The following is a 25,551-nucleotide window of genomic DNA, read 5'->3' on the forward strand; positions in this document are numbered from 1 at the left end:
ACTCATAGAAATGTACGCTAGCAACGCGGCCTCTGGGGGCAGACAACTTCAGTCTGTCAAGTGTCAAGGTGGCATAACAACTTCTGCCTGCTAAGTGTTTTAATAACCACTATTATGTATTATAACAAGTAAATACAATAAACTAGCGAGAGAAGATTCCGGTGCTTATTCTCGTGAATATTTCTTTGTTTCAGCAAATGTAACGCTTCCTATGATTGTTTTTTAAATAAAAATTAGTACTTTATACTAATGCCTTTCTAAAGTACAATCACTTCAAAACGTATTACGTTGTTGAAGACAGCTCCATGTAAAAAAATCAACATATCTTGGTTATTACAATAACACTTTTAATAAATTTTCTTTTTATATAGTATTAAGTCTGAGTTACTCAATTCTGCTAGGTGTCGCTGTTTCAGCTAGTGTCTTTACCATGACTGCGATGAGCATCGACAGGTATGTCGTGATATGTCATCCAATAAAATTCAGAAAGCGCTTCTGCAGACGTCACTTCCGGTGGGGAATCGTGTTTTTATGGTTGGCAGCATTTGGTATTTTTGTGCCAATGTTAGTTGTACGTCAGACAGGTGGATTCAGCTTATCGACACCACTAACCAAGTGAGTTTATCTCAGTGGATTTTTGTATCTTCTAAAATCTTCAGATAACATATTTTCAATAGAAAACTCCATTAGACAATTACTTAAGAACTAAAATAATAATTCGAATAATTGAGGAAATGAAACAAATCTTAAGCTGACTAAACACACATTGTGGCCTGTAAACGTTTAAGGTTAAGAATGAGTTTTGTGATATTCGAACTTTCAACAGCGATATTGAAAACTTGAAGAACTTGAACTTCTAACTTCTTTGCAAATACATCAACTTGATTAGGGAGGTCTCTTACGCGCATCAATCCAGTTAGAGATACTGGAATCTAAGAATGTATACCAGTAGACTGCAGGAATTCAAACAGTTAAGGGCCTCAGTTCTTCAGCAGGGAAGTCATCTGGGTGCACCATTTCAGTTAATTAAATTTTCCCGGCTCCGGTAGAGATGCAAGAATTCAGTTGAATAAAGCTTCTAATCACAAAGTATCAATAAAAAAATTAGCATACACCATTTTGGAAATTCTAAGAACTTGTAGTGAGAGTAAAAAAAATGCAAAATAATGTACCAACCTCTCTATGTCTGTTACATCCTGTACCGACGAGGCTTTTCAGCCAATACAAGGGAACGTCAGACTAGCTGGGATAAAATAAAAATCAGTAGTCATTGGGACACAGTTTATCTTATTAAAGTACATGAATAACTGTTATGATATGAACTAAATTAAGGTGTGGAATGCAGTGTTTATTAATGATATTTAAATCATTTACAAATCAAAATTTGGATAAAGATTTATAACACATTATTATTTATTTCTCTTAACATCAGTTAATTATTATTATAATTTATCTTACTCAAATTTAGCTTTTATCTTATTTTAGCTTTTACTCAAATGAACTGGTGAACCAACAGGCTAGTCATTAGTTCCCTGAAATGGGCAAGCAACCACAGCATCAACAGGAGAAATATACATTTCTAATTCCAAGCCTATAATTGCAAATAAAGTGTGTTACAATATACTAACCATAATATAAGTTATAACTCTTAGGCTTTCAGCAAGAAAAAGCATTGAAGCGCAACAGGTCGATTATTTAAGGGTTTGCAACTTCCCAGAAGAAACTTAGTTAGAGTAAACTTTGATTAATTCAAGTTACAAGATCTAAAAACCGTATACTTAATTATCAGCAAATAACAATTTCATATTGTATAAAACCTATAGTTAGTTGAGTCTTCTGATGACAATGCCATTCCAAGTTTTGTTTAATGCACATATTCTTTTCTCATATAGTACAGAAGTGTCTTTCATCTACTGTGTAGAAGTGTGGCAGGACATTTGGGGCCGTCGAATTTATGGCTGGCCACATTTTTAATTGTCAATGTGTTCCCAGCAGTAGTAATGTTCTCAGCTTACTTTAAAATTGGCATCCAGCTTTGTGACCAGAAGGTAGAGCTGACCAGAGATCAATCTTTTGGCCCTATACTTCGGAAACAGACGTCATCCTTCAGGCTGGAGAAAATTATTCAATGCCGTCGCGTCGTGGCTAGACGATTTGTGATTTTAACTCTCGTATTTGCTGTTTGTTGGGTACCCTATAACATCACCACTCTTTTAATGGATTTTCCTCTACAGCAAGGGGTTCACGAATACCTTATGGCTTTTCTGCCGTTCGGACTTCTGCGCCACGCCAACAGCGCCATTAACCCACTTCTCTGCTGTTGGCTGAACCAAAAATTCGGCCGTTGTTTTATAGAACTACTGCAATGCCAGAAACGAAGCGCTTTCCATCGGGTCAGAGCGATGGCATTTTATCATGCCAACAGAAGATAAACTATAAAATTAAAAAGTCAATTACATAAAGAAAATTTGATAGAAAAAAGTAGCTAATAAGGATGAAAGTAAATCATATCTACTACTTGAAAATCATTAATAATTAAGAAATGTACGTATTATAGGAAGTAAGGAACAGAGAATATATTGATAAGAGTAAAGAAATGTATGTGATGTGACCGTGACTTTTAGCTTTATAAGTACTAAAGCTTACCACGAACCACCGGAAGACACACAAAATCTAGAAATTCGACTATTTTTGAAAACATTTAAAGTCGTTTCAAAACACAAACCTTGTATTTATGATTCTATTTTAACGAGGAAAAAACACAAAGATTATTACTGAACTTGCATAGAAGGATGATTTTACCATTAAACTCATACTAAGGGTAGGATATATATCATTAGACTTCCACAAAGGACACAGTATTCATAATTGAACTTATATAGAGGGTAGAGTATCTATCACTAATATTTTACAGAGAATAGGTATTTATAATTAAACTTCCGCAGAGGCTAGTGTATTTATCATTAAACTTCCACATAGGTTAGTATATTTATAATTAAAATTCCACATAGATTAGTGTATTTACCATTAAACTTCCACAGCGGGTAGAACAGTTATCGTTAAACTTACACGAAAAATACCCTAGGATAGGATATTTATCATTAAACTTACTTCCACAGAGAGTATGGTATGTATCATTAATCTTCCGCCAAGATTAGGATGTTTATCATCAACTTTCCCATAGGACAGAGTATTTATAATTAAACCTGTACAGAAGGTACGGTATTTATCGTTCAGTTTCAACAGCGGTATGGGGATTTATCATAAAACTTTGACCTCCTGTTGCTCTGTGATAAGCTTGGAATCTTTTAAGGCTAAAATTCAGGACTCAATTCCCGCTGTGGACACACCACAAATAGTCCATTATTTAGCTTTGTGATTTAAAACAAAACACGAACAGTAGACCTGATTTGTATTTAATAATTCATTCAAAAATAGCCTAGAATCACTATTTTATCATTAAGCCAATTTGGACTGGACGGCTGTTATTGAAATGGCTCGAGTGATGGTTTCAGTATTACAACTAATTGGATAGAAGGTTTTATCACTTATTGTGTTCAGAGTTAATGTTTTGGTTGTTAAATTTTTAGAAAGTAAGCGTAAAGTTAGAATTGAAAATTACAAAAGTTAGGGTTTTTATATCTTGGAATCAAGGTTTTATTTTTGAACCTAACGAGGAAGAATTTTTAACATCAAAACTGTACCATCAAGCCTTCTAGAAGTGATTATTTCACATGAGAATGTTGTTGTTGTTTGTTTTGAATTAAGCACAAAGCTGCAGAATGGGCTATCTGTGCTCTGCTTACCACAGGTATCGAAACCCGGTTTTTAGCATAGTAAGTCTGCAGACATACACATGAGAATGAGACAAATTAGCAATGTACACTAGAGCAGAGGTTAGGACACAGATTATCATATGGTATTTGAAGAATTTATTTCTGAATACACGATAAATGTCTTTTATTAAATAAACAGTGTCATAATATTAACAACATATTAATTATTACTGAAAGAAAACTGATTTTAATGATTTGCCTTGCATACTTGAGATGTTGTTGAAAGAGCACATCGCATAGACAGGCTAGGCAGGTTCAAGTTTAGTTATCGGCAAGCCCCCCGCTAGTACAGCGGTATGTCTCCGGATTTACAACGCTAAAATCAGGGGTTCGATTCCCCTCGGTGGGCTGAGCAGATAGCCTTTGTGGCTTTGCTAAAAGAAAACACACACAAACACACAGTTATCGGCAAAGTGTGTATTGTTTTGTGTTCAGCAAACAAACTAACAATTAATCGCATTTTTCTAAGTAACGTAGACATAATGCGTAACACTTCGTATGCTATAAAGTCAGTAACAATGTCACGCTCTATATATTTTTGTGAGATGCACATAACACAACATTTCCTGTTGTAACCATAAAACACAGCGCCACATTTTACACGTTATGTCATGCCAGTGCAATGTAAATACATGAACAGTTTGTTACACTTTTTATAACGTAAACGTTTCGCATGCTATTTATGTAAATAACTTATGCCACGCCTATTCGTAATAAGAATAACATTTCACGTTCCATCCAATATTCCATTACATGGTTTGTCTCACTTTCTGCATTACATAAATATAGTTGCACGTGAGGTTTTTCTAGTGTCCGTTGTTTGTTGATAATTTCCATGTATTCATCTATAAGCATTCTAATTATGCGACGATAAGATTAATTTTTGTACAATCTAGTCATACAAAGAGAAGAAAGTTACCACGAATTTCACACTATACTTAATATATATTTTAACTTTTAGCTACTCGCTCATCAAGAAACTAAATAATTAAAAATACTAAGATAAATGTGGCTAATATATACATGTATGTATGTATAATAAATTGTTTCAGTGCTTTTCAGTTTTGATTTTGTTAAAGGTATTAATTTAGAACATAGTTTATTAGTTACGATAACTCCACGAAATAATGGATAGCATTTTTACAAAATTTTCGAAGGAAAAGCAGTTTAGTACAAATTGATAATTTATAAAATGTAACTGTTGCTACGTTACTAAGCCTTTTGTTCGACATCTCACTCAAACTGTAAAAATCCTCAGAAAAAAAAATACAAAAAACGTTCAGGTTTGAGTGACGGGTATAAGTTATAACCAGGTCTAAAACGTCACATTTACATGGATGATTCCATCTACATAGTAAGTAAGCTGAACGATTTTTACATACAGAGTGTTAATATTATTTCTGTAAAGAAATTGGAATTATGATGCTTCTTATTGAATAGTGGGTAAATTATTTATCTAATATGCTCTAATCATACGTCTAAATATGGCTTGCAGATGGCTCTGCGGCATTCAAGTGAAGTTTTGGAGCTTGCAGTTAACTGTTTTTATAGTTAAGAGCAGAGAGGGTTACACAATAAGCTATCACGACTGTGCCCATAGTAGGCATCGAAACCCAGATTTTAATATTATAATATTTCGCACTTACCTTTGAGTCATTAGGGGGGGTCGAATTTAACTCTTCTTTTGAGAAATGTTTAGGGTAGAAATGATGAATTGTTAATTTTCATTCCAGCATGAAAACATTATACAATGCTGTTTCTCACTTCAAAATAGATAATCTTGATTGGATTCTCCAACATTATCCATGCTTCAGAGATATTTTTTAACGTAAAATATGTATACGATAGTGTCTCAGTTTGAGTAGTTTTCACGCATGTGCGCAATTTCTATGCCAAAGTCTCTCCGCTGAAACATCAGTAAATCTATAGATTTACAACGCTAAAATCAGGGGTTCGATTACACTCGATGGACGTAGCAGATAGCCCGATATGGTTTTGTTATAAGAAAAAAACACACTCTATCTCTATGTCAAAACAGCGTTTAGAATCGCCTTAATTTCTTACAATAAATATAATACAAATCCACAAGAAAACTAATAATGCATCTCAAAAACCAAAACCTCAGTCGTTGTTATAAATATTTCAAGTAAGGAATCTGAAGATACAGAATGCATGTCTAAATTGCAGTGTTATCGTCCTTCAGTGCCAGAAGTATGGAAGCCCACTTTATCCTAGTTCTTAATTTACATGGACATTTTTCTAGAACACGTCATTGCACATTTTGTAAAAAAAAACGTATATGTGTCTTTCAGTTATTGTTCACGATCTCAATTTATTTTTGATTTCAAAACTGCAGTGCACATGTTGGAATTATAAAATAGTATATGTCAGTAAATTGTAACATTGTAGACAGATATAGAAACAAAGAAAGCTCTGAGTTTATATCATTATGTGTTTGCAAGAGTTAAACTTGTTTACAGATGTATTACTTTGAGAAGAACAGAGCTAGAGAGTCAGGTAGGTGAATGTTTGGAAAATGGTTTGGCACGTTAAAATGTCATTCATATACAGTGTTCTTTCTTGCTATAATGACCAATGTGACATTTTTAAGGCCAGCATTCTTTAATGATTAGAAAACATTTTGTATTGCTGATACTGTATTTTCACTAACATATTTAAATAGGCTAATGTCTGTAATTCCTTAGCTGTCATTCACAACTTTGTCAAAATGTTGAAATAATTACTTCTGTAAAGAATGTTTGTTCGGTGTAGTTAAGTACTAGTTAAACAACAATGGTGCAAGTAACCAATAATTTTTCGTTGATGTTCTATTCATTAGATTGAATACTGTATTTAAATTGTTTTCATATTTCAATAGCCTAAATGATAACGTAACTGTAATTATGTAACTATCCTTTTAAATTTAAATTAATTTTTAAGTAATTAGTAAAGAATTCTTTATTATTCATTTTGGCTGCTAATCTCTTGCCATCTTCAGAGAAATCCTGAAAAATACTATTTCTAGTGGTCAGGATTATATCCTGAGTTTTTTTGACAGTAATACTAAAACATTATCAACTCGACTATGATTTACTCCATTAAAACTTTAATCAACTAAGTATTTGAATATTTTATAGAAAGGTATCCAGGTTTTGGTGAAGTTCGCTCAGTGTGTAATCAGTTAGGTAGATTTGTAAAACTTTTATATTTTTGTGTGTTAGTCGTGTACCATCATTTTAGCATCAATTAATTTTATTGTATGGTCTTCTGCTACATGATGGACTTTTGACGATAGATCGATATTGTCGAGTTCTTTATATCTATCAGGTTATCTCTTAAATAATGTCAGAAAAAGAGAAATGATTTCAAACGCTTTTAATGTTATTTAATCAATAATGTATGTTCCATTATTATTAATTACTTCCTGCCAACAATTCACAAGCTTCTGAATGCCACTCCTTTAAAATTCTTAGGGTTTGGAGGGAAAGAATGTAGAGAGGGTATTTTTGACATCTTCATGTGTCCCAAGCTTCTTTTCGTCAAGATAGTTCTACAAACTTCGGAATAGAAGATAATCAGATGGGGCAAGGTCTGGAGAATAAGGTAGATGTAGAAAATTTTCAATCTTTAATCTTTCCAGATGTGATCCTTGCTGTATAGAATTGTGCATTATTCTGGTGTAAAACAACACTTTACGACTGATCAAAGCAGGTCTCTTTTCTTTCAGTGCATCATTAAAGCGTTTTAACTGTTTACAAGAGAAGTCTGATATAATCGTTACATTGAGTGGCAGCAACTCAAAGGAATCACACCAACAATATTCCATCAAATGCTTAAAAAGAATTTTCTATGGTGGAGGTCCATTTTGGGCTGTGCTTTAAACAGTTTACCTGCACTAAACCATTGTCTATGGCGCTTAACATTTTTATAAAATATCCATTTTTCACGTCCAGCCACTAACCTGTCCAAAAAATTTGAGTTACGTTTACCAGAGTTGCTCTGAGGTTGGCTTCTGTAAAATCATGGGGGAACCCATTTTCTAAGTTTTGACACCTTTCAAAGCTGTTACAGATGACGGTGAACTGTTGAATTAGTTAAATTAAACTTCTGTGCTAGTTCTTTAACTGTTAAAGCACAACCTTCATCATTTCCAGCCAGCAGCAAGTCATTATTAAACTCAACAGGACGAATCACTTAAGCTGTAGTCACCTTATTTGAACTTCTAAAACCATCTTTGGCATTTTCTTTTATTAAGAGACTCTGCACCGTAAACACCTTGAATGTTTCGTATAGTTTCTGCTGCAGTATTGCCTTTTTAAAACTCACAAAGCAATATATACCTAATATGCTCCTCAGACACATCCATACACATGAGGGTTTGTTTGATTAATGATCTGAAAAAGTGGAGTTGGGTTAATTTCCTTTATTTGCCTGAACATTTTTATACACGTCGTACTACATATTTTAGTCATTAAAGCCTTCTACAAAGACAGAAATGATAATGCACTTTCTGTATTAAATTTTCGGATATTACTTATGGGATGACTTGATATTAGGCCCGGCATGGCCAAGCGCGTTAAGGCGTGCGACTCGTAATCTGAGGGTCGCGGGTTCCCATCCCTTGCACCAAACATGCTCGCCCTTTCAGCCGTGGGGGCGTTATAATGTGAGGGTCAATCCCACTATTTGTTGATAAAAGAGTAGCTCAAGAATTCCGGTGGGTGGTGATGACTAGCTGCCTTCCCTCCAGTCTTACACTGCTAAATTAGGGACGGCTGGTCCTCGAATAGCTTTGCGCGAAATTCAAAAACAAAACAAACATACTTGATATTATGCTTCTGAATTATACATGTTTTTGGTCTTTTTGTTTCAACAATTTATTGGTATCTGCATTCGCAAGGGATGTTCTAAGTGGTGTTTTTTTTTTTCCATTGAGTCTTCAGGTAGATTTGTATTAACTGCGATTGGATGATATTGTGGATCCTGAACACTGGTCTGACTTCATGTTGATTACATATCTTTTTTGTATTTTCTGAAAGATCTATTACATTGGGAAGTACGCCTGAATGTCTATAATTTTCTCGTATAAACACACTATGTATTTATCTTCTTTGTAAAATGTCTTGGGTTTTCTCCTTTTTCCTATTAAGAAAGTTACACAGGAACAACCCTTCTCAAGACTTGTCTGCAAAGGACAACAAATTAGCAGCAAACATAGAATAAAAATAATAAGTAATTATTACATATTTATAAATGGCAATAAAAATATGGAAATGAGAGCTAGTAGGTAATAACTAAATTTAGGTGATCGTATGCGGAAATAAAACATGACAATTATTGATACCTGATCACCACAACCTTACCGTAATTACTTGATCATAATCGTATTTTAATGTTTTCTTCGAATGTTAAAATTAATGTGATATTAAGGTTTTTCTCATTTATGAAGGAAATCAATTCGTTTCTGGAAGGTAGAGTGTGTTGTTTTCCTCTTTCTTTATCAGCTCCAGATTTATTTTCTGTTTTGGGTAGTACATAAATAATTAGAGTCCAAAAGGATAATTGTATATATCTAAAAATAAAAGGGATGCTTTACCTTTTGGGGTTAGTGTCAGAATTTGTCTTTTTGTATGATAGAACAAATTTATTTTAAGATACCTATATCTTCGAAATGGTTTACACGATGCTCCAATGCCACTACGTTATATCACATTTAGCTCCACAGCAGCGTGGTTAATGAGTACGCATGTATATAATACATGTTATAAATAAAGAATGCAACCATCTAACATATTATTATTTATAGGAAATATTCAGCTTGAAGTAATTATATGACGTTGCACGTTATGATGTATGTGTCCAGTTATATTTTATACTTTATACTTGTGAACTAGATTAATAAAATAAATAAAAATGTTCGATAACTATTTACTTCATTGCATTTGTTAACATACTTTCACAGTCAAGACCCTAAATAAATACTTATTTATTGTTTTCCTTTTAACTAGAATTTTGTTTTTTGTGCTATCACTAGGTTAACCTAATGTTACAATAGTCGGAAATCTTGCATAAGGCGACATCAGTAATCCATACATCGTCATGCAGTTGATAAGAAATCAAAACCAGTTATCAAGATGGATAAAATCAAACTTTCCAAAGATATAATTTTACAAGTACAATATATATATATATATATATATACAGTAATGTGCAAAAGTGTTAGGACAAAGTTAAAAATTAGATTTCAGGTTACTTTCAAAGAACAATGGAAGGTAAATCATAGGTGAAACATTACAATTTTATTAATCTTTGTACTTAGCACAACAGAAACTAAGTGGAAGTTCTTGAGTTTACCAAACTGTTAATATTTTGTGTATCTCTTTTTTGCTTTAATAGCTGCAGACAGTCCTTCATGCATTATTGGAATATATTTAATCAAACTGTTATTTGAGATTTTACTCCAAATGTCTCTAATACACTCCCATAAATTTCCTTGGAAGCAACTTTTAATTTGTCAAATTTTCTATCTATCAAATTCCAGATCTACTTAATTGGGTTGAGATCGGTGCTCAATAGGGGACAATGCATCAATTGAATGACTATCTCAGGTTTTTTCTTAGCTAAGTAATTTCTTCATAGGTTGGATGAATATTTGAGATTAATACCTTCTTGGTAGTAGAATTATATACCAATAATACTTAAACCACTGGGTATACCATTTGATGGTACATGCGCTTGTCCATTATTCTATCTATTTTGCAAATATCTTCTGTCGCCTCAGAAGAAAAGTACTTCTTAAACAACACTGCCTCCTCCATGCTTCATGGTATGTGCTATGCATTGAGATAAGTATATTTTACCTTATTCTGCCGGATGTACAACCTGCACTTTTAAAATTGTACTCATCCGTCCATAACACTCTTTTTCAACCCTCAACAGTTCAACTTTGTATTTTATAATGATTCTATGCTCTACTGACAATTCTCTATGTTTCTAGGCCGTGGTGTGACAACAAAACTTAATATATAATGTTAAATACTGTTTTTGTCAAGGTTTCTTCTAACATATACCGATACCGTATGCTGGCTCCTTGCTAACTTATTTCTATATTGCTAAGCTATCACTTGGGATACCATGACAGTTATTTCAGACCCTAAATTTGATCAGTATATTCATTCAAACAGAATTCTTATGACATGACTTTAGTGCAAGTATAAGGGAATTGTAAAGAACGATAAATAGCCTCACCTTCATTCGTTCAGTTATCAACAGGGATCAGTGAAGCATTATCACAGTGTTGAAATTTACATTATGCAAGATGGAAGAATTAGCTCCACAAAATGGAAATAAAATGACAAAATATTCTCTTCTTCTAATACTTTGAGACAGTACTGTATATATAATATGGACACCGTATTTCAAGTGAATATTGAAGGTAAAACTTATATTCAAAATACCAAACAATTAAGCAGTCAGAGAAACATTTGTAAATATTAATTGATGACTTTATTCAAATATTAATTTATTTTTTCCAGGAAAAGCTGTCAGACATAAGTCTGTCTGGAGGTCTAAATATACTGTGGTATTCCAGCCCTATTTAATCTGCTTTTAAGAAAAACTGGTTGGTACGTTAGTACAACAAGCGTTTGACTGGATGAAATCATGCACATTTACAGAAGTTGTTGTCGAATGTAAGTCTGATCTGAAAGTCTAAACAAACTCAACTACATGATTTTTACAGGATTTATTTGTGAGGAGACGTAATTAGTAAAACAAGCTTTCAGTTGTTAGTTGTAAGTTTGATCTAGAAGTTAAACAAACTCAACTACTTGAGCGCTACAGGAATTGGCTCTAAAGATACGTGATTAATGGATGAGGGCATGTAGAAATACAGAAGTTGTTGACAGTTATAATTCTGATTCGAAGGTCTACACAAACTCAGCTAGTTGTGTTCAGTAGAATCTTATCACAAGGAAACGTGATTAGTAGAATAAGCTTAAAAGTGGATGAGATCATGCACAAATGAAAGGATTGAGTATACGGGCACGTGAAGTTACAGAAGATTGCCTCCGAATAATATCTGGATTCCAGATACAATGTAAGGTGTATCAAGAGCTCCTATGTGGTTAGAAATTTTGAGCTTAAGAATTGTGTATTGTTACTTAGATCAAATTTAAATATATTATGTGGTTATATGGGATTGATACTGGATATTATGTATACTTACACAAAGTTGAACTTAATGCTCTTGAGTCGTTACACTGAAATTAAACAGAATCGTACATATGTATATTGAATGGTTAAATAAGACTGAATATAAAGGTATTGTATTGTTATATGCGACTTACACTTTGAATTGTGTATGCTGAAACAAGACCCTTAAGTTTACTTTTTATGGCACATATAATTGAAAATATGACACTACTTGTAAGTTCATGAAGTTGAAATTAAGAATCTAATGTGGTTAAACAGGACTGAATCTGTAAGTTGAGGTTGAATGTAAGAATTTAATGTGGTTAAACAGAGTTAGGTTTGTGAGTTGAGGTTGAACTCAGGGATCTAATGTGGTTAAACAGAGTTAGATCTGTAAGTTCATGTGATTGAACTTAACGATCTAATGTGGTTAAATAAGATTAGATCAGGGGCCCGGCATGGCCTAGCGCGTTAAGGTGTGCGCTTCGTAATCTGAGGGTCGCGGGTTCGCGCCCGACTCGCGCCAAACATGCTCACCCTCCCAGCCGTGGGGGCGTTATAATGTGACGGTCAATCCCACTATTCGTTGGTAAAAGAGTAGCCCAAGAGTTGGCGGTGGGTGGTGATGACTAGCTGCCTTCCCTCTAGCCTTACACTGCTAAATTAGAGACGGCTAGCACAGATAGCCCTCGAGTAGCTTTGTGCGAAATTCCAAAACAAGATTAGATCTATACATTCATGAGACTGAACATAAGGATCTAATGTAATTAAACATGGTTAGTCTGTAAGTTGAGGTTGAACTCAAAGATATTATGCTCGGTTGGCTAATTGATAATGAGGGGTAACAGATATAAATGTAAGACCCATGGAATAAGAGGTATTTTTCGGATTAAATCAGGTAAGTACACCAGGTAAACAAAACTACAAACGTTTAGGGTGTTTTCGTGTTTTAGTTACAAGAAGACAGACACCACTGGTAACACAAACTTCAAACTTATTTATAATAGATTAGCTTACGGAAAGAAAAACAACGATATAATATATAATTGTTATTCTTGAACCTAAAAAATCATTGTGGTGGATGAATCCACTATAAGCTTATTAAAATATTGCTGGAAAGGCTTAGACATATGTTTTTATATATGGGAGAATAGTTTTAAATAAGTTTAATTAGACATCTCTAGACGTAGTACACTGCTGAAAGAGCTTAGTTATATATCCCTGGTTTTACGGGTATTGGCTGCTAAAATATGCGTTTTGTTATATCTCGTTGTACTCACAAGTATGGAACACTTATTTGCTATCCTTCTGAATGAAGTTAACCCTTCCTTTGTAATATGTATGGTTTACGTGACTCTAATAAAATCGTGTATATTAACAAGAAAAACTTTGTTCTGTTGGTTCTTTATTTTTCTTCCTAAGAATTTGTACTTTATATCTTTTCAATAAACAATAAATAACATCAAACCAGAAACAGTAAGAAAGTAAACCTAACCATTCCAAATTTTAAATAAAATATTTTGAGAATATGGATTACAGTGTTCATTGAAGCTGTTTTTCGAGAAGTACAAATAATTTTCAAGTTGGAAATATATAGAACAGTAGCATGTTTGTTTAGATGGTCCATTAACAGTCTCTTTCTTGAAAATAAAAAAAGATAAAACAAGTTATAAAGGTGGATCATATGCAACTAAATAATTATCATAAAATTAGAAAACAAAACTTAAGGAACATCAAGAATAAAAATATGGACTGGACTTGCAACAATGTTTGGAAATTATTGTATGAAAGATACACCAATCAGAGAGAGTTCCAGAATATATTTTGATTATTCTTGTTCTTGTCTATCTACACTCTTTTCATCTCAGAGAATCGGACCATGCGTTTTGCATTATAAGATATAAAGTTACTGCTGATCCAAAGACGCTGTGATTATAAAAACTGATTATACTTGAAACCTTTATTTTATATTGTAAATATATTCTTTACGACTGTTATTGAAAACACAGTTCTCTATTCGGACAGCTCTGACAATGTTACTTCATGCACAATATTTTTCAACGCACCATATTTCTTTCTAATTTATAAAATTCCAACATAACAGATAGCTACACAAGTTTGACTTTATATATCGCGTTGGGTCACCCACACCTATAAAAAAATTCTTTAACCCATTTCACTATTAATGAGAACCCTTTAAACCATTTTGATCTTAAGAGGAGATCATCCATCCTGCCCACTAGTATCAGAGCGCTATGTTTCGATACCCATGGTAAATAGAATACAGATTGTCCTTTCTACATCATCATCCATCCAACATCAAGGTGTTTCGCAAGGTAGTTACTCTTCGTACGTTGCAATAGGATACAACAGAACCTTATAATGTAATGACTTTGAATACATTATGCTCGTAGCACTCGTGCATATTTTCAATAAATATCACGACACCATATACACAATAACTTTATTTGCATAATGCTAAGAAACAACAGTCCTACATCTCTCGATGGACAGTGTGATCCTTCAGTTATTGTAACAAAACACGATCTATTTCGGTGGACATCGTGATTCTTCATTTATTGTGCACAGGGAAAATTGGTGTCGCGATTGTTATTGTAATGAATTTCATAAACAAATGTTGTTATGAGCTCTTAAGAACTCTATTACATACCCTACTTCGGCTCTAGTAATGCTTTGAAATACATTATGACACTGCTTGATTTTAGATCCTGTATGAAATACAGAGAATATGTGAAAAGAAGCTATGAGATAGGGATTTGAACACCAGTGCACTATCAATAAGATAGGGATTTGAACACCAGTGCAATATCAATAAGATAGGGATTTGAACACCAGTGCAATATCAATAAGATAGGGATTTGAACACCAGTGCACTATCAATAAGATAGGGATTTGAACACCAGTGCACTATCAATAAGATAGGGATTTGAACACCAGTGCAATATCAATAAGATAGGGATTTGAACACCAGTGCACTATCAATAAGATAGGGATTTGAACACCAGTGCACTATCAATAAGATAGGGATTTGAACACCAGTGCACTATCAATAAGATAAGCAAAAGTGTAAGCCCCTATTATCATTCACTTATAGGGCTACTTATCGTAAGTGTAATCACCACAGTACATTGAAGTCAGTTAGTTAATGTGTGGGTTGATGTACCAACACCAAAAACAAATCACATGAAATATATCACAAATTTAAGTTTATTTATGATTATTACATTATAATTCCTGTTAAAAATCAACGGAAGGACATTTTCTTAGAGAAACTCTTTTTTTTTTCAATTTATCAATTATTTCACATAAAAAAACAAAAAAGAAAATTATGTTATAAATGTATGAAATGCGTTATAATTTTAGAAACGGTATGAAATATGCTACGATACTGTTTAGTTTTAGTATCCTATATCATAAACGATATTTGACGCTATTTAACTTTACCCTCGATATGCGCTGTAACATTGCTTAATACGGTATGACATTGCTTAATTTTAGTAGCACTGCGAAATACACTATGACACTGCTTAATTTAAACTACAACTGTCTATATGAAATCTACCATCATGAAACACCAGGTGAGTGGTACCACTAGTGTTTAGGAAGATTTCCAAGAGAACGACATCAGTGGTAACACAAACTTGATATTGGGTGGCGTTGACGTCTGTCAAAATTGCTATGGTATGTTAGAGCGTAACCAAGTTAATGCGGTGTTAGAGCTAATAAAACTGATTAGAGTTATCTCGAACTTCGTTAAATCGATATGAAGTAAAGTGCAACACTGCTATGGTTTACTTGTGTACTACAATAATGTGGTATAGTTCATTACTACAAAAAATAAGAAACACAATTAAGCCATTGTTGTTGGAATCGATTCCGTGACTTTATACGGTAGTATTTTACCAGAAAAAACAGAATTTCTAGTCTAATTTTTAATGTTTAATGTTTAGATTTACTACAAGTTTCATCAGTTCATATGAAATATGGACGTGAGTTGTAACGTTTGTACAATTGTATGTTAAACAGCTATTTGAATTACAATTATTTTAAAAGACATGCGTTTATTGACATCCTATATAAAACCATTTACTTCAGAGTAAAATTTGGATTAAAACATATCTGTCACAAATTGTGTAGGTAGTACCTGTTCGTTATTAAAGAAACAGCAACGCGTCCGGTTTCCATGTAATCCCCAAGAGGTCGGAGGAAGTCCTTGACTGTTATATAGCCCATCAACACAACTATATTGAAATACTGAACAATAGTGGGTCTTTTAACATTGACATATTGCCGGTATTTCAAACGTGTCTTCTTATTCATGATATTATATGCCTAAATAGTTCTGAAAACAAGAACTATTTCCAATAATATATACTGGATGATTTCATAAATTCGGCTCATCAAATTCTAGGATGAGAGAAACCTTGTAATAAAACACGGTATTAAAATATTTCCATAATGTTTATAACATTGTAACTGTCGAAAAACAGACAGTGAAAAACGAATAACTTCTACTTATCAATCGATGAGATCAAATCCCGCATACAACATAACGTACTTTATTCCACAATTAACTTTATTTTTAATACACATGTATTTCTTTTCAACAAATTTTTTTCTAACTTTCTATGGCTTAATATTAGTGTCAAGATTTTAACTTATCCAACTGTCTTTTAAAACAATCACAAACTAACTAAATAAAATATATGTTTTCTCTTGCACATTTAAAAACATTTCTACACATAGGTATACCAAAATAATCTTTCCTTCATTTATGTCAAACGTGTTTATAGTTTTGTTAAATAAAACTGAAGACAATAAAAAACTTATAGGCTCATTCCAACTATTTCATACAAAAAAAAACAACTTTCCAGAAACTACTATATATGTATGTGTGTATATATATATATGTTTCTAATGATTAAATTTTATTCCTTAAATACAAAATACGTAATGTATGCTTACTTGGTAATAATATCAAACTTTAATATTTTTAGCTGCGACATAGCTGTTCATAAAACGGCTCTGAGTTGCTGTTGTTTTTTCTTGACCGATTTGAGATGTAATTATAGTCGCGGCTGTTGAGGATTTCCACTTTTTATGACTCCCTAATAGACAATTCAACTGAAAGTTATTCTAAAGAATAAGTAGAATTTTGTAAATCTTTAAACATCATTTCAGTAATACTTGTTACATTCTTCAATTACAGACTTATAGAGAAAAAAAACATATCTTATTACGATATTAATATCTTGCAAAGTGTGTTGTCTACATTTTTAATGTATTTGGATTTCTGTGGTGAATCGATTGGGCATCTTTCAACTGATGAATGAGGTGCATAAAAAGAGTAAATCGAAGTCAATAAAGTTCAGAAGGTCACTTTGTGCTTAACAACAAATTGAGGGTATTTAAATCCCATTTTTAGAGTTATATGTTTTCACACTTTCCGATGATGGCTGACAACAAGCTCATACACAGAAAGAGACATAGAAGCCAAAAATGTATACATTATATTAATTATTACTATCTCTGTGTTACTTCTTGTATTTCTGAGAAGAATCAATAATTAAATTGTCCTGTTAAATAGTGTCGCATTGTTAAGCTCTGTTACGTTAGTTTCTTAGTAGCACAGTGGTACGCGTGTGACTCATACCACTTAAAACCGGGCTACAATACCTGTGGTAGCAGATTAAAGATAGCCCTTTGTATAATTTTGTGCTTAATAACAAACAACAACAACTGTTACCTCGATTTCCTTCCATCTAATGATAATTTCATTAAATATTACCAACTGATTTTAATTACGTGGATTTTGTTTGTTTGTTTTTTAATTTCGCGCAAAGCTACACAAGGGCTATCTGCGCAAGCCGTCTTTAATTTAGCAGTGTAAGGGAAGGCAACTAGTCATCACCACCAACCTCCAACTCTTGGACTACTCTTTTACTAACGAATAGTAGGATTGACCGTCAAATTATAACGCCCCCACGGCTGAAAGGGCAAGCATGTTTGGTGGGACGGGAATTCGAACCCGCGACACTCAGATTACGAGTTGAGCGCCTTAATCACCTGGCCATGCCGGGCCTTACATGAATTTTAAAACCTTGTTCAGCCAGTTTCATTACAAAGTAATTCTTCTTTTAGAATGTTATTAACTCTTTCTTTTTGAAACTCAGTTTTTATAATTTCGTTAAAACATGTACTTCAGCTTTCTTTATAACAATGTGAATTGCTGGAGTCAACTTACATAGAAGTAACTGGAATTTAACAAACATTTTCTATTTTTGTAAATCATATTTTAGTATCTGTTTACAATATTGTATATATTATTATTCTGCAGATACTAAATACGGCAGTGTGACTGTCTGTTACTTTCTCGGTACTATTTCAAACCGTTGCAGTCTTACAGAGACCGCTGTTAGTTTAATGTATTTTCATTTTATATCTAGCAAAATAAATGTCTAGGGATTCTCAAAACATAAAGAAGCTCCAAATCTCTATTGTTTTTGGTGATTAACATTTAATTACACACTTTATATTTTGACTTTTTAGTTGGAAGAAGTTGCATAATTTTATTTGTTGGGATTTAAAGTATCTTGACTGTTTAATTACCTTATGTGTTTTTGTGACACCATAATTATCCGAAAAGCTGATGTTATGTCATCCTTCATACAAATTCGACGCGGAAACCTACAACGGCCTTCGATGGTAGCGCCTTCTACTGGCCACTTTTAGTTGTTTATATTGAACGAGTCAGCAGGTGAAAGAAAATAGTAGTCATGTAAAAATGGGGTCCGGCTTGTGGTTTATGGTATGTGTGCCTAAAGAAGAACACGAAAAAAGACTCCGGTTAGGGTTAACAAATTACGGCTCCTCCAAAAGCTTGCGAAGTAAATCTTCAGAACAACTTGACTCTACAAAAATTCCAGGTGAACGAGTAAACACAGTTTCACACTCAAGTGGGAATGTTATTTTTACTGTATAAAACTTTCTATTTCTGAGAGCCTAGAATAGATGTATCGTATATCTAGTTTTGATGTGTTTTACTTATCGTAATAAATACGATTGAACGATGTTGAATTTATTTTTCCGAGTGACTGTTGAAGTTTTCCTACGTTTACTTATTATAGTGTGTATTTGTAAGCCTGATTTAGTGGTTGTGATAAACGCTACCATATATTTCTGTAAAGTATTGAAGTTTTTATTTTATTTTTATTTTGTAATTAATCTATAATTACTGTCAAATTATGTAGTACTTTTGTATTGCTGGTATTTCAAACGTGTCTTCTTATTTAAGACAACAATGAATTGTGCCGATATTTTAAAAACCAAAATGTAAACTAATGGAAATGTCAAATTATTTTTGTCTTCAGTAATTTTAATGTTATCTGTTTATGTAGTTTGATGTTCTTTAGTCATTAATGTGTGTAATGCTTTTATTTAACATCTTTGTTGTTACCCGTTTTTCCACTTTAAATCTCTTTTTATAAAACTTAAGTTGAAGTTTTTATCTTACTTTTATTACACTTTTTATTTTTATTTTGTAATTAATACATAATTACTGTCAAATAATATGTAATGTTATTAACTTTCTCAGGTACAAATAGAAATATAAAATCGCATTCGTTTATTTTAGTAACACAATTCTAATATATCGTGACCAATATATAATAAGCAATATCAAACCTTCATCGAACTATAGCTTGACTGATTGACGATCAACTTATTTTAACTTATGTCTATTGATTAATCTCAAGAGCTAGAATTACTCTTTTGATATCAAGTTGTTGGTAACTTATTTAAGTTAGTAAATGCCCCTAAACGACCAGCTGATAATCAATACCAGATCTTATTAACTCACATGAACTTATATGACATTTACTATTTGATTTTCTGTACCATATCATCTCACTTCATAGAAACAGATGGTTTACTGATGATGAAATTTTCACAGTTTACTCCAGTGTATTCCTTAGCTGTGACAGAACTTACTTAGTAATTGAACAAATTTATTTTGTATCTGATCTACATCTGATTATATAGCATACGTTTCCATTATATAAAAAATTAATCTTTTATAAGGCATTTTTTATAATTAAATCTCACCAGCTGGGTTTCATTTTATTATATAGGTGCTACAACAGTTGATTCCTTATTGAAGTTTGCTCGTTTAATCTATTAGCTATGGAAAAAATATATATCATAGTGAAATGTACAACTGTTATATTAGTTCACCAACTACCCTCATCCCTTCCTCCCTCCGTAAAAAAAGAAGAAAAAATGCAACGTATTTTTAACGTTAAGTTTGAAGAAAAACTTCGAAAACAAAATGGTGCGTCGAGTCACGACTATGTACATTTTTCTCTATTTAAGACTTCAACGACACAAAATGTTAACGTCAACAGAATGTCTTATTGTTAGTAGAATCAAATGACAACAAGGTTTTTGTTTAACATAACTTCCAGCTCCTGAGTGTTTCATACATATACCCTAATGTTCCATCATGATGATATACATGCCGTGTTTTCACAAGTAAAGAATAAATGCATTTCAAAATCATTAAATAGTGTTAAGTCATGGTCATTACTTCAACCTGCCATCCACTCTGTTACTAACGTTTTAAACTCCTAACGACTGCAAAATTTTAGCATCAGCGGGATTGTATTATAGGGTGAATATTACATAAAAAATTAGACTTTTCGTTAGTTGTATAACTCTAAAATTATGCTGATATTTTAAAAACCAAAATGGAAATTAATAAAAATTTCACATCACATGAACAATTTAAATCAGGCTTATGCTATCATTACTGACGAGAATAATTTGTGTCTTCATCATGTCTGATATGCAGAGCGATATCTTTATTATTTATTATTTATTTTATTTAAATCGTGATTTGTAAAGACTGGCTCTAAAAGCTTGGGATTTTTCTGTAATTTGTTGTTTGAAACAATCCTATGTTTTGTGAGATTATATGTAAACGGCTAATCATCCATAGGGCAAATTTGACCTGTAGAAAAGTGAACTATATACATTTCCTTCTAAAGGCACAGTCCCAGCAAGTCCTGTGAAAGGTAAGCTAATTCAAAGTAATGGACAAAAATCCAATTTTTCCAAGACATCGCTGGATTCAGCAGACGAGTCCTCGTCATCTGCAGCGAAGTCTACAGAATTAGAACAGTATTTAGCGAAAGAAGATTCTTTAGTCAAGGTAAGCACGCGTGGTTAGCTCAATGAGTTACAGCTACCTGCTGTGTTTGAATCTGTTTAGCACTAATGGGTTAGAGTGCTTAAGCATACCTTTAGAAACTTTGCTGTAAACTGTTAGTGTTATCTCTTCCACACTTTTGACATCAGCTATTTATACTGTTGGTATGTCCTTTCAACAATTTGGCTGTTAGTTGTTTATATTGTTTGAGTATCTCTTCAGCATATTTGTTATTACCTGTTTGTATCGTGTGAATGTTGCTTTCTTCCAAACGCTTATTGTTAACTATTTATTGTGTTCTTTCAGCCATTTTAGTAGTACTTAGTTTTTTATATTGTTGAAATATTTATGCAGCACTTTTGTTCTCAGCTGTTTTTACTGTTTAAAGATTTCTGCAGCACTTTTCTTGTCAGCTGTGTTTATAAGCATTAACTTCAAATAAGGCTACTTACTTAAATCGAAACTAAAACTTTACATGGTATTCGTAATGATTATAATTAATTAAATACACATTTCTGAAACTATTACTTGGAAAGACTAGAATGATTATTTCCTCAGTTAAGAAACTTCGCTGTTTATGATATTTTGTTTAAATATCTCTTCAGCACTTATGCTAACAGCTATTTATTATACTTGAATGCCTTTTCAGAAGTTACACTGATAGATGTTCATATAGTTTGATGTCACCTCAATCTTTTGAACTTACAGCTTTTTATTGTATTGGAATTTGTCTTCAGACTTTTTTCTTATTATCTGTTTTTATTATTGGAAGTCTTTTTCAGCATAATTGTTTTAAATTGTTTATATTGTTTAATTAACTTATTTGCAATTTTGTTGTCAAGTATAGTTTAAACGTAGTTTTTGCATTTTTGTTGTCAGATGTTTTTATTATTCGAATGTCTGTTCAGCTATTTATGATACTTAAATTTTTCTTTTGCATTTTTGTAGTTACTTGTTTTTTCACTTCGAATCTCTCTATAAAACTGTAGTTTATATTGTTGGAACATCTAACCATTTGACTGTTAATTTATGAGAACGATTCTTTAGGCTTTTTATTGTTTAAATTATATTCAGTTCTATTTGGCGAGCTTTTCATATTATGTGAATGTCACTTCAATAGTCTTGCCCATATCCTTTTACTTCGAAACGTATTTTATTATTAAAATAATAACTTTCCTACTGCAAAGTTTCTTTTATTGTATTTTGAATTAATTGTTTTAGTATCTATTTTACACTGTTGTTGTTTTTCATGTATTATTTAAATTTCGCATTAACTCTTTCATTATTAGCTCTTAACATTGATTAAATTTTGACTATGCTGTGTTCATAAATTTTACTATTACATTGACTTCCTGTAATAATTGTGTTAATGTATATGTTTATTTATGCATATTTTGTTCTATATGAATGTGTTTAGAGAAGCGTTTATATGCTATTATTTATCTTTCGTAGGAAAGCAAGCACATATGTAAAACTACAATAAGCAATGTAGTTGACAACCCTCATTAATTAGTTTGGATTTTTTAGCCACATTGTTCCTTACTAACAACTGTAGCTTCAAATACACCTCATGTGCAATAAAATAAACAAGTAAAACGAGCCCATAGTTTTTGTGTTACACATTTTTATTTTATTTTTTATGTATGTTCCTAAAGTCAGTGCAGCGAACTCACAGTGCTTACTCAGCTGTAGATATCGCTAAGAGCAGTAGTTGTACAGATATCTGTGAGAGCGTAAATGAAAGATTTGAGTGGTTGTTGCATATATCGATTTGACATAAGGACTAACCAGAGTCTACTGACGGATACGTTAACGTTCTAAAGTCATCATATTATTTCTTACCAAGAAACTGTAATTTGTAAGTCGATTAACTAAAAACTACAGTAATTAAAATTCACCTGCTAAAGCTAGTTCACACAACAACAATCGTCGTTCATGAAAACTGATGATATAAATAGCATCTACAACATTACCACGTCTGTCTTGTCTTGAAGACCAGAAAATTCAATGGTTGATGGGAAAATCTAATCCCAACTCTTGTGGGATTTCAAAAGGTTCTCGCATTTGTCAACTCTGCTCTTGGTTGGGTTTTGTATACAGAACAAAAAAAAGCTAAAGTAACAGAACTGTTTTATTCAATGTTCTATCGTAAAACATAATCTACACCCGCAGTATAAGAGGCATCGTTAAGTTTTACGATTAACCATGGTAACAGAAACAATGCAGATAACTGCAGCTTTACATGGTTGGCCCGTTTGTAATAAGAATTATTGAAAGAACATGGATTAAAATTTATTAATTATTTTATTGAGCTTACACCTGTAACTGAGTTAAGCTTTTTCCACTTAGTATGCTGAAATACTTCCATAGAGCTACAAGCAATTGCGTCTCTCAACTTTAAGTCAATCCCTCAAATGTCAAACCTTTCCCTGCTTTTTAAACATGTTCTCCTATACTTCTCCTTTCGAGAGTGAAAAATATTAAGGGTAAAAATTGCGCACTATTAGTTATATTATGAATATTTCTTATACAATTGAACGTATAGCGGTTTTACTGTATTTAAAGACAAAAACAGTAATAGAATCGCAAATATTATAACATAGGTTTCCGGATTACACCAGTTATGAACCGCGCCAGCCGGCATGACTAAACAACTAGAAAAAATGCTAAGCAAACACTTTAACATCAACTAGCTGGACTCATGGCTGTAGTGTAACTAGCTACGATAACACAGAAGTTGTCCACTGTTGTTCAATCACTCAGATACACAAATTCACACATATACACACACACATAACGGCAGAATCCTAGCTCTGGTTACAACGTTGTATCTAATTATAGTTTTAACGTAACTCAGAAAATTGTTATGCTCAAGTTAAAAGGATTATAATATAATTATTAAGAAACAAACTGAAATGTCAAAATAATGTAATAGTTAGTTGAATAACATATAAAACTAAAGAATGAGAAATATGTGACAACGAAGTGAGGATACTAATATAGAATATATTAATATTATATTAGAGTGTGGAACAAGACGAAGTCAGTAGCACTTATTCACATTCTGTTGCGCAGTAGAGATGACAAATGAAACATTCGATGTTAGCTCTTAACTATGCTGCATGTTAACTGGGCAAACGCATACATATTGTAAAACGCAATTTACCTCACCCAAACACATCGTCCATGAAACTGGAATTTGTTCCTGACTTTCCTCGCTCTCTTCTGAGTTGGTATATTGGACAATATGGCATTACTAAGATAATATTAATCATCCTTTAACACAACTTTTAAATAGTAGTAATAAGAATAGCACACAAAATTTGAGTTTACACACTGTTAAAAAGCTTTCTTACAGTAAGTATATGCCACTTTAGAATAGGACCGGAAATTTCGTGTTTAAATTCGTGATACTGTGGCTTCTAAACTCGTTTTACTATTGAAAGTAATAATAATAATAATCTCTTACCTACACAGAATTCGTATTGATCATGCTGAAACTTTCAAAGAACAATTAATCAAACACTTACTGAGCACTTAAACACACTTATGAACAAGCTAACAAAAATATAAGATTTTACCACCTGCACTGGCATTTTTCTGTTAAATGATAACACATTCGAAAACTACAATGTTAAAACACTATTACAGAAACATACAAAATAATCTTCTTAATGAGTTTGGTGCGTAGTCTGTAAATTATGCAACTGATAAAGCAAGGTGTACAAGAAACGTCAAATGCATAATCTTCAATAATTATGATGAAACAAAATTTTCTATAAACATTAGTAGTGTAATCTATAAAAGATAAAACCATTAATAAATAAAGTTTGCTGAAACAATTAAGAAAGTGATTCAAAATGAATATTTTATTAGGGATAAACCAGATTCAAAAGAACTACAATGAGCATAATAATGCAACCTAGATTTTTTCAAGAAATATATTTTAGAATATCTCACCCAGTTTCACTCACTAAATCGTTGGAATTATTCTTGGATCAGGTTCTTCAAGAAGAACTAGACCATCTGGAGATCCAAGATGCAGTATGGGCGTCATCTAGTGATGATAAGTATCACCAGGTAACTATCAGAAAAAGAGAATATTATCATTTGTCAATATGAAGTAAACAACTTAAAACAAAAAACTGAAATATCAAATCTCTAAAAAAATAAAAGAAACAACCTCGTTTTATTTGCATGATACTAAAAAAATGGAATTTACATTGTTCAAGATAAGGATATTAGTTGATTCGAAAATTGTATGAATTTTTAGAATGTTTTAAACTCCGCTGTTAA

At 32.4% G+C, this 25,551-nt stretch overlaps 2 protein-coding genes across 2 annotated transcripts in view; both read left to right on the forward strand.

The window, feature by feature from the left end:
• The first annotated feature begins 411 nt into the window (after window positions 1–411).
• On the forward strand, window positions 412–2,567 carry LOC143228226 (substance-K receptor-like). Its single transcript, XM_076459522.1, has 2 exons — window positions 412–615; window positions 1,893–2,567. Exons 1-2 carry the CDS (start codon window positions 466–468, stop codon window positions 2,430–2,432), a joined length of 690 nt encoding a protein of 229 aa, XP_076315637.1. The 5' UTR covers window positions 412–465; the 3' UTR covers window positions 2,433–2,567.
• Window positions 2,568–18,796: 16,229 nt separating this feature from the next.
• Window positions 18,797–25,551, forward strand: part of LOC143230393 (uncharacterized) — a 29,332-nt gene continuing 22,577 nt past the window's right edge. The window contains exons 1-3 of the mRNA XM_076463894.1: window positions 18,797–18,976; window positions 21,095–21,258; window positions 25,258–25,335. Coding sequence (XP_076320009.1) covers window positions 18,835–18,976; window positions 21,095–21,258; window positions 25,258–25,335 — 384 coding nt within the window. The 5' untranslated portion in view covers window positions 18,797–18,834. The remainder of the gene's footprint in view (window positions 18,977–21,094; window positions 21,259–25,257; window positions 25,336–25,551) is intronic.

The sequence above is a fragment of the Tachypleus tridentatus genome, chromosome 10, assembly GCF_004210375.1.
Source record: "Tachypleus tridentatus isolate NWPU-2018 chromosome 10, ASM421037v1, whole genome shotgun sequence".
NCBI lineage: Eukaryota > Metazoa > Arthropoda > Merostomata > Xiphosura > Limulidae > Tachypleus > Tachypleus tridentatus.

Coding starts and splice junctions, on each gene's coding strand:
- LOC143228226 (XM_076459522.1), top strand. CDS start 466: ATGTCATCCAATAAAATTCAGAAAGCGCTTCTGCAGACGTCACTTCCG. Junction 616..1,892: donor TTATCGACACCACTAACCAA/GTGAGTTTATCT, acceptor TTTCTCATATAG/TACAGAAGTGTCTTTCATCT.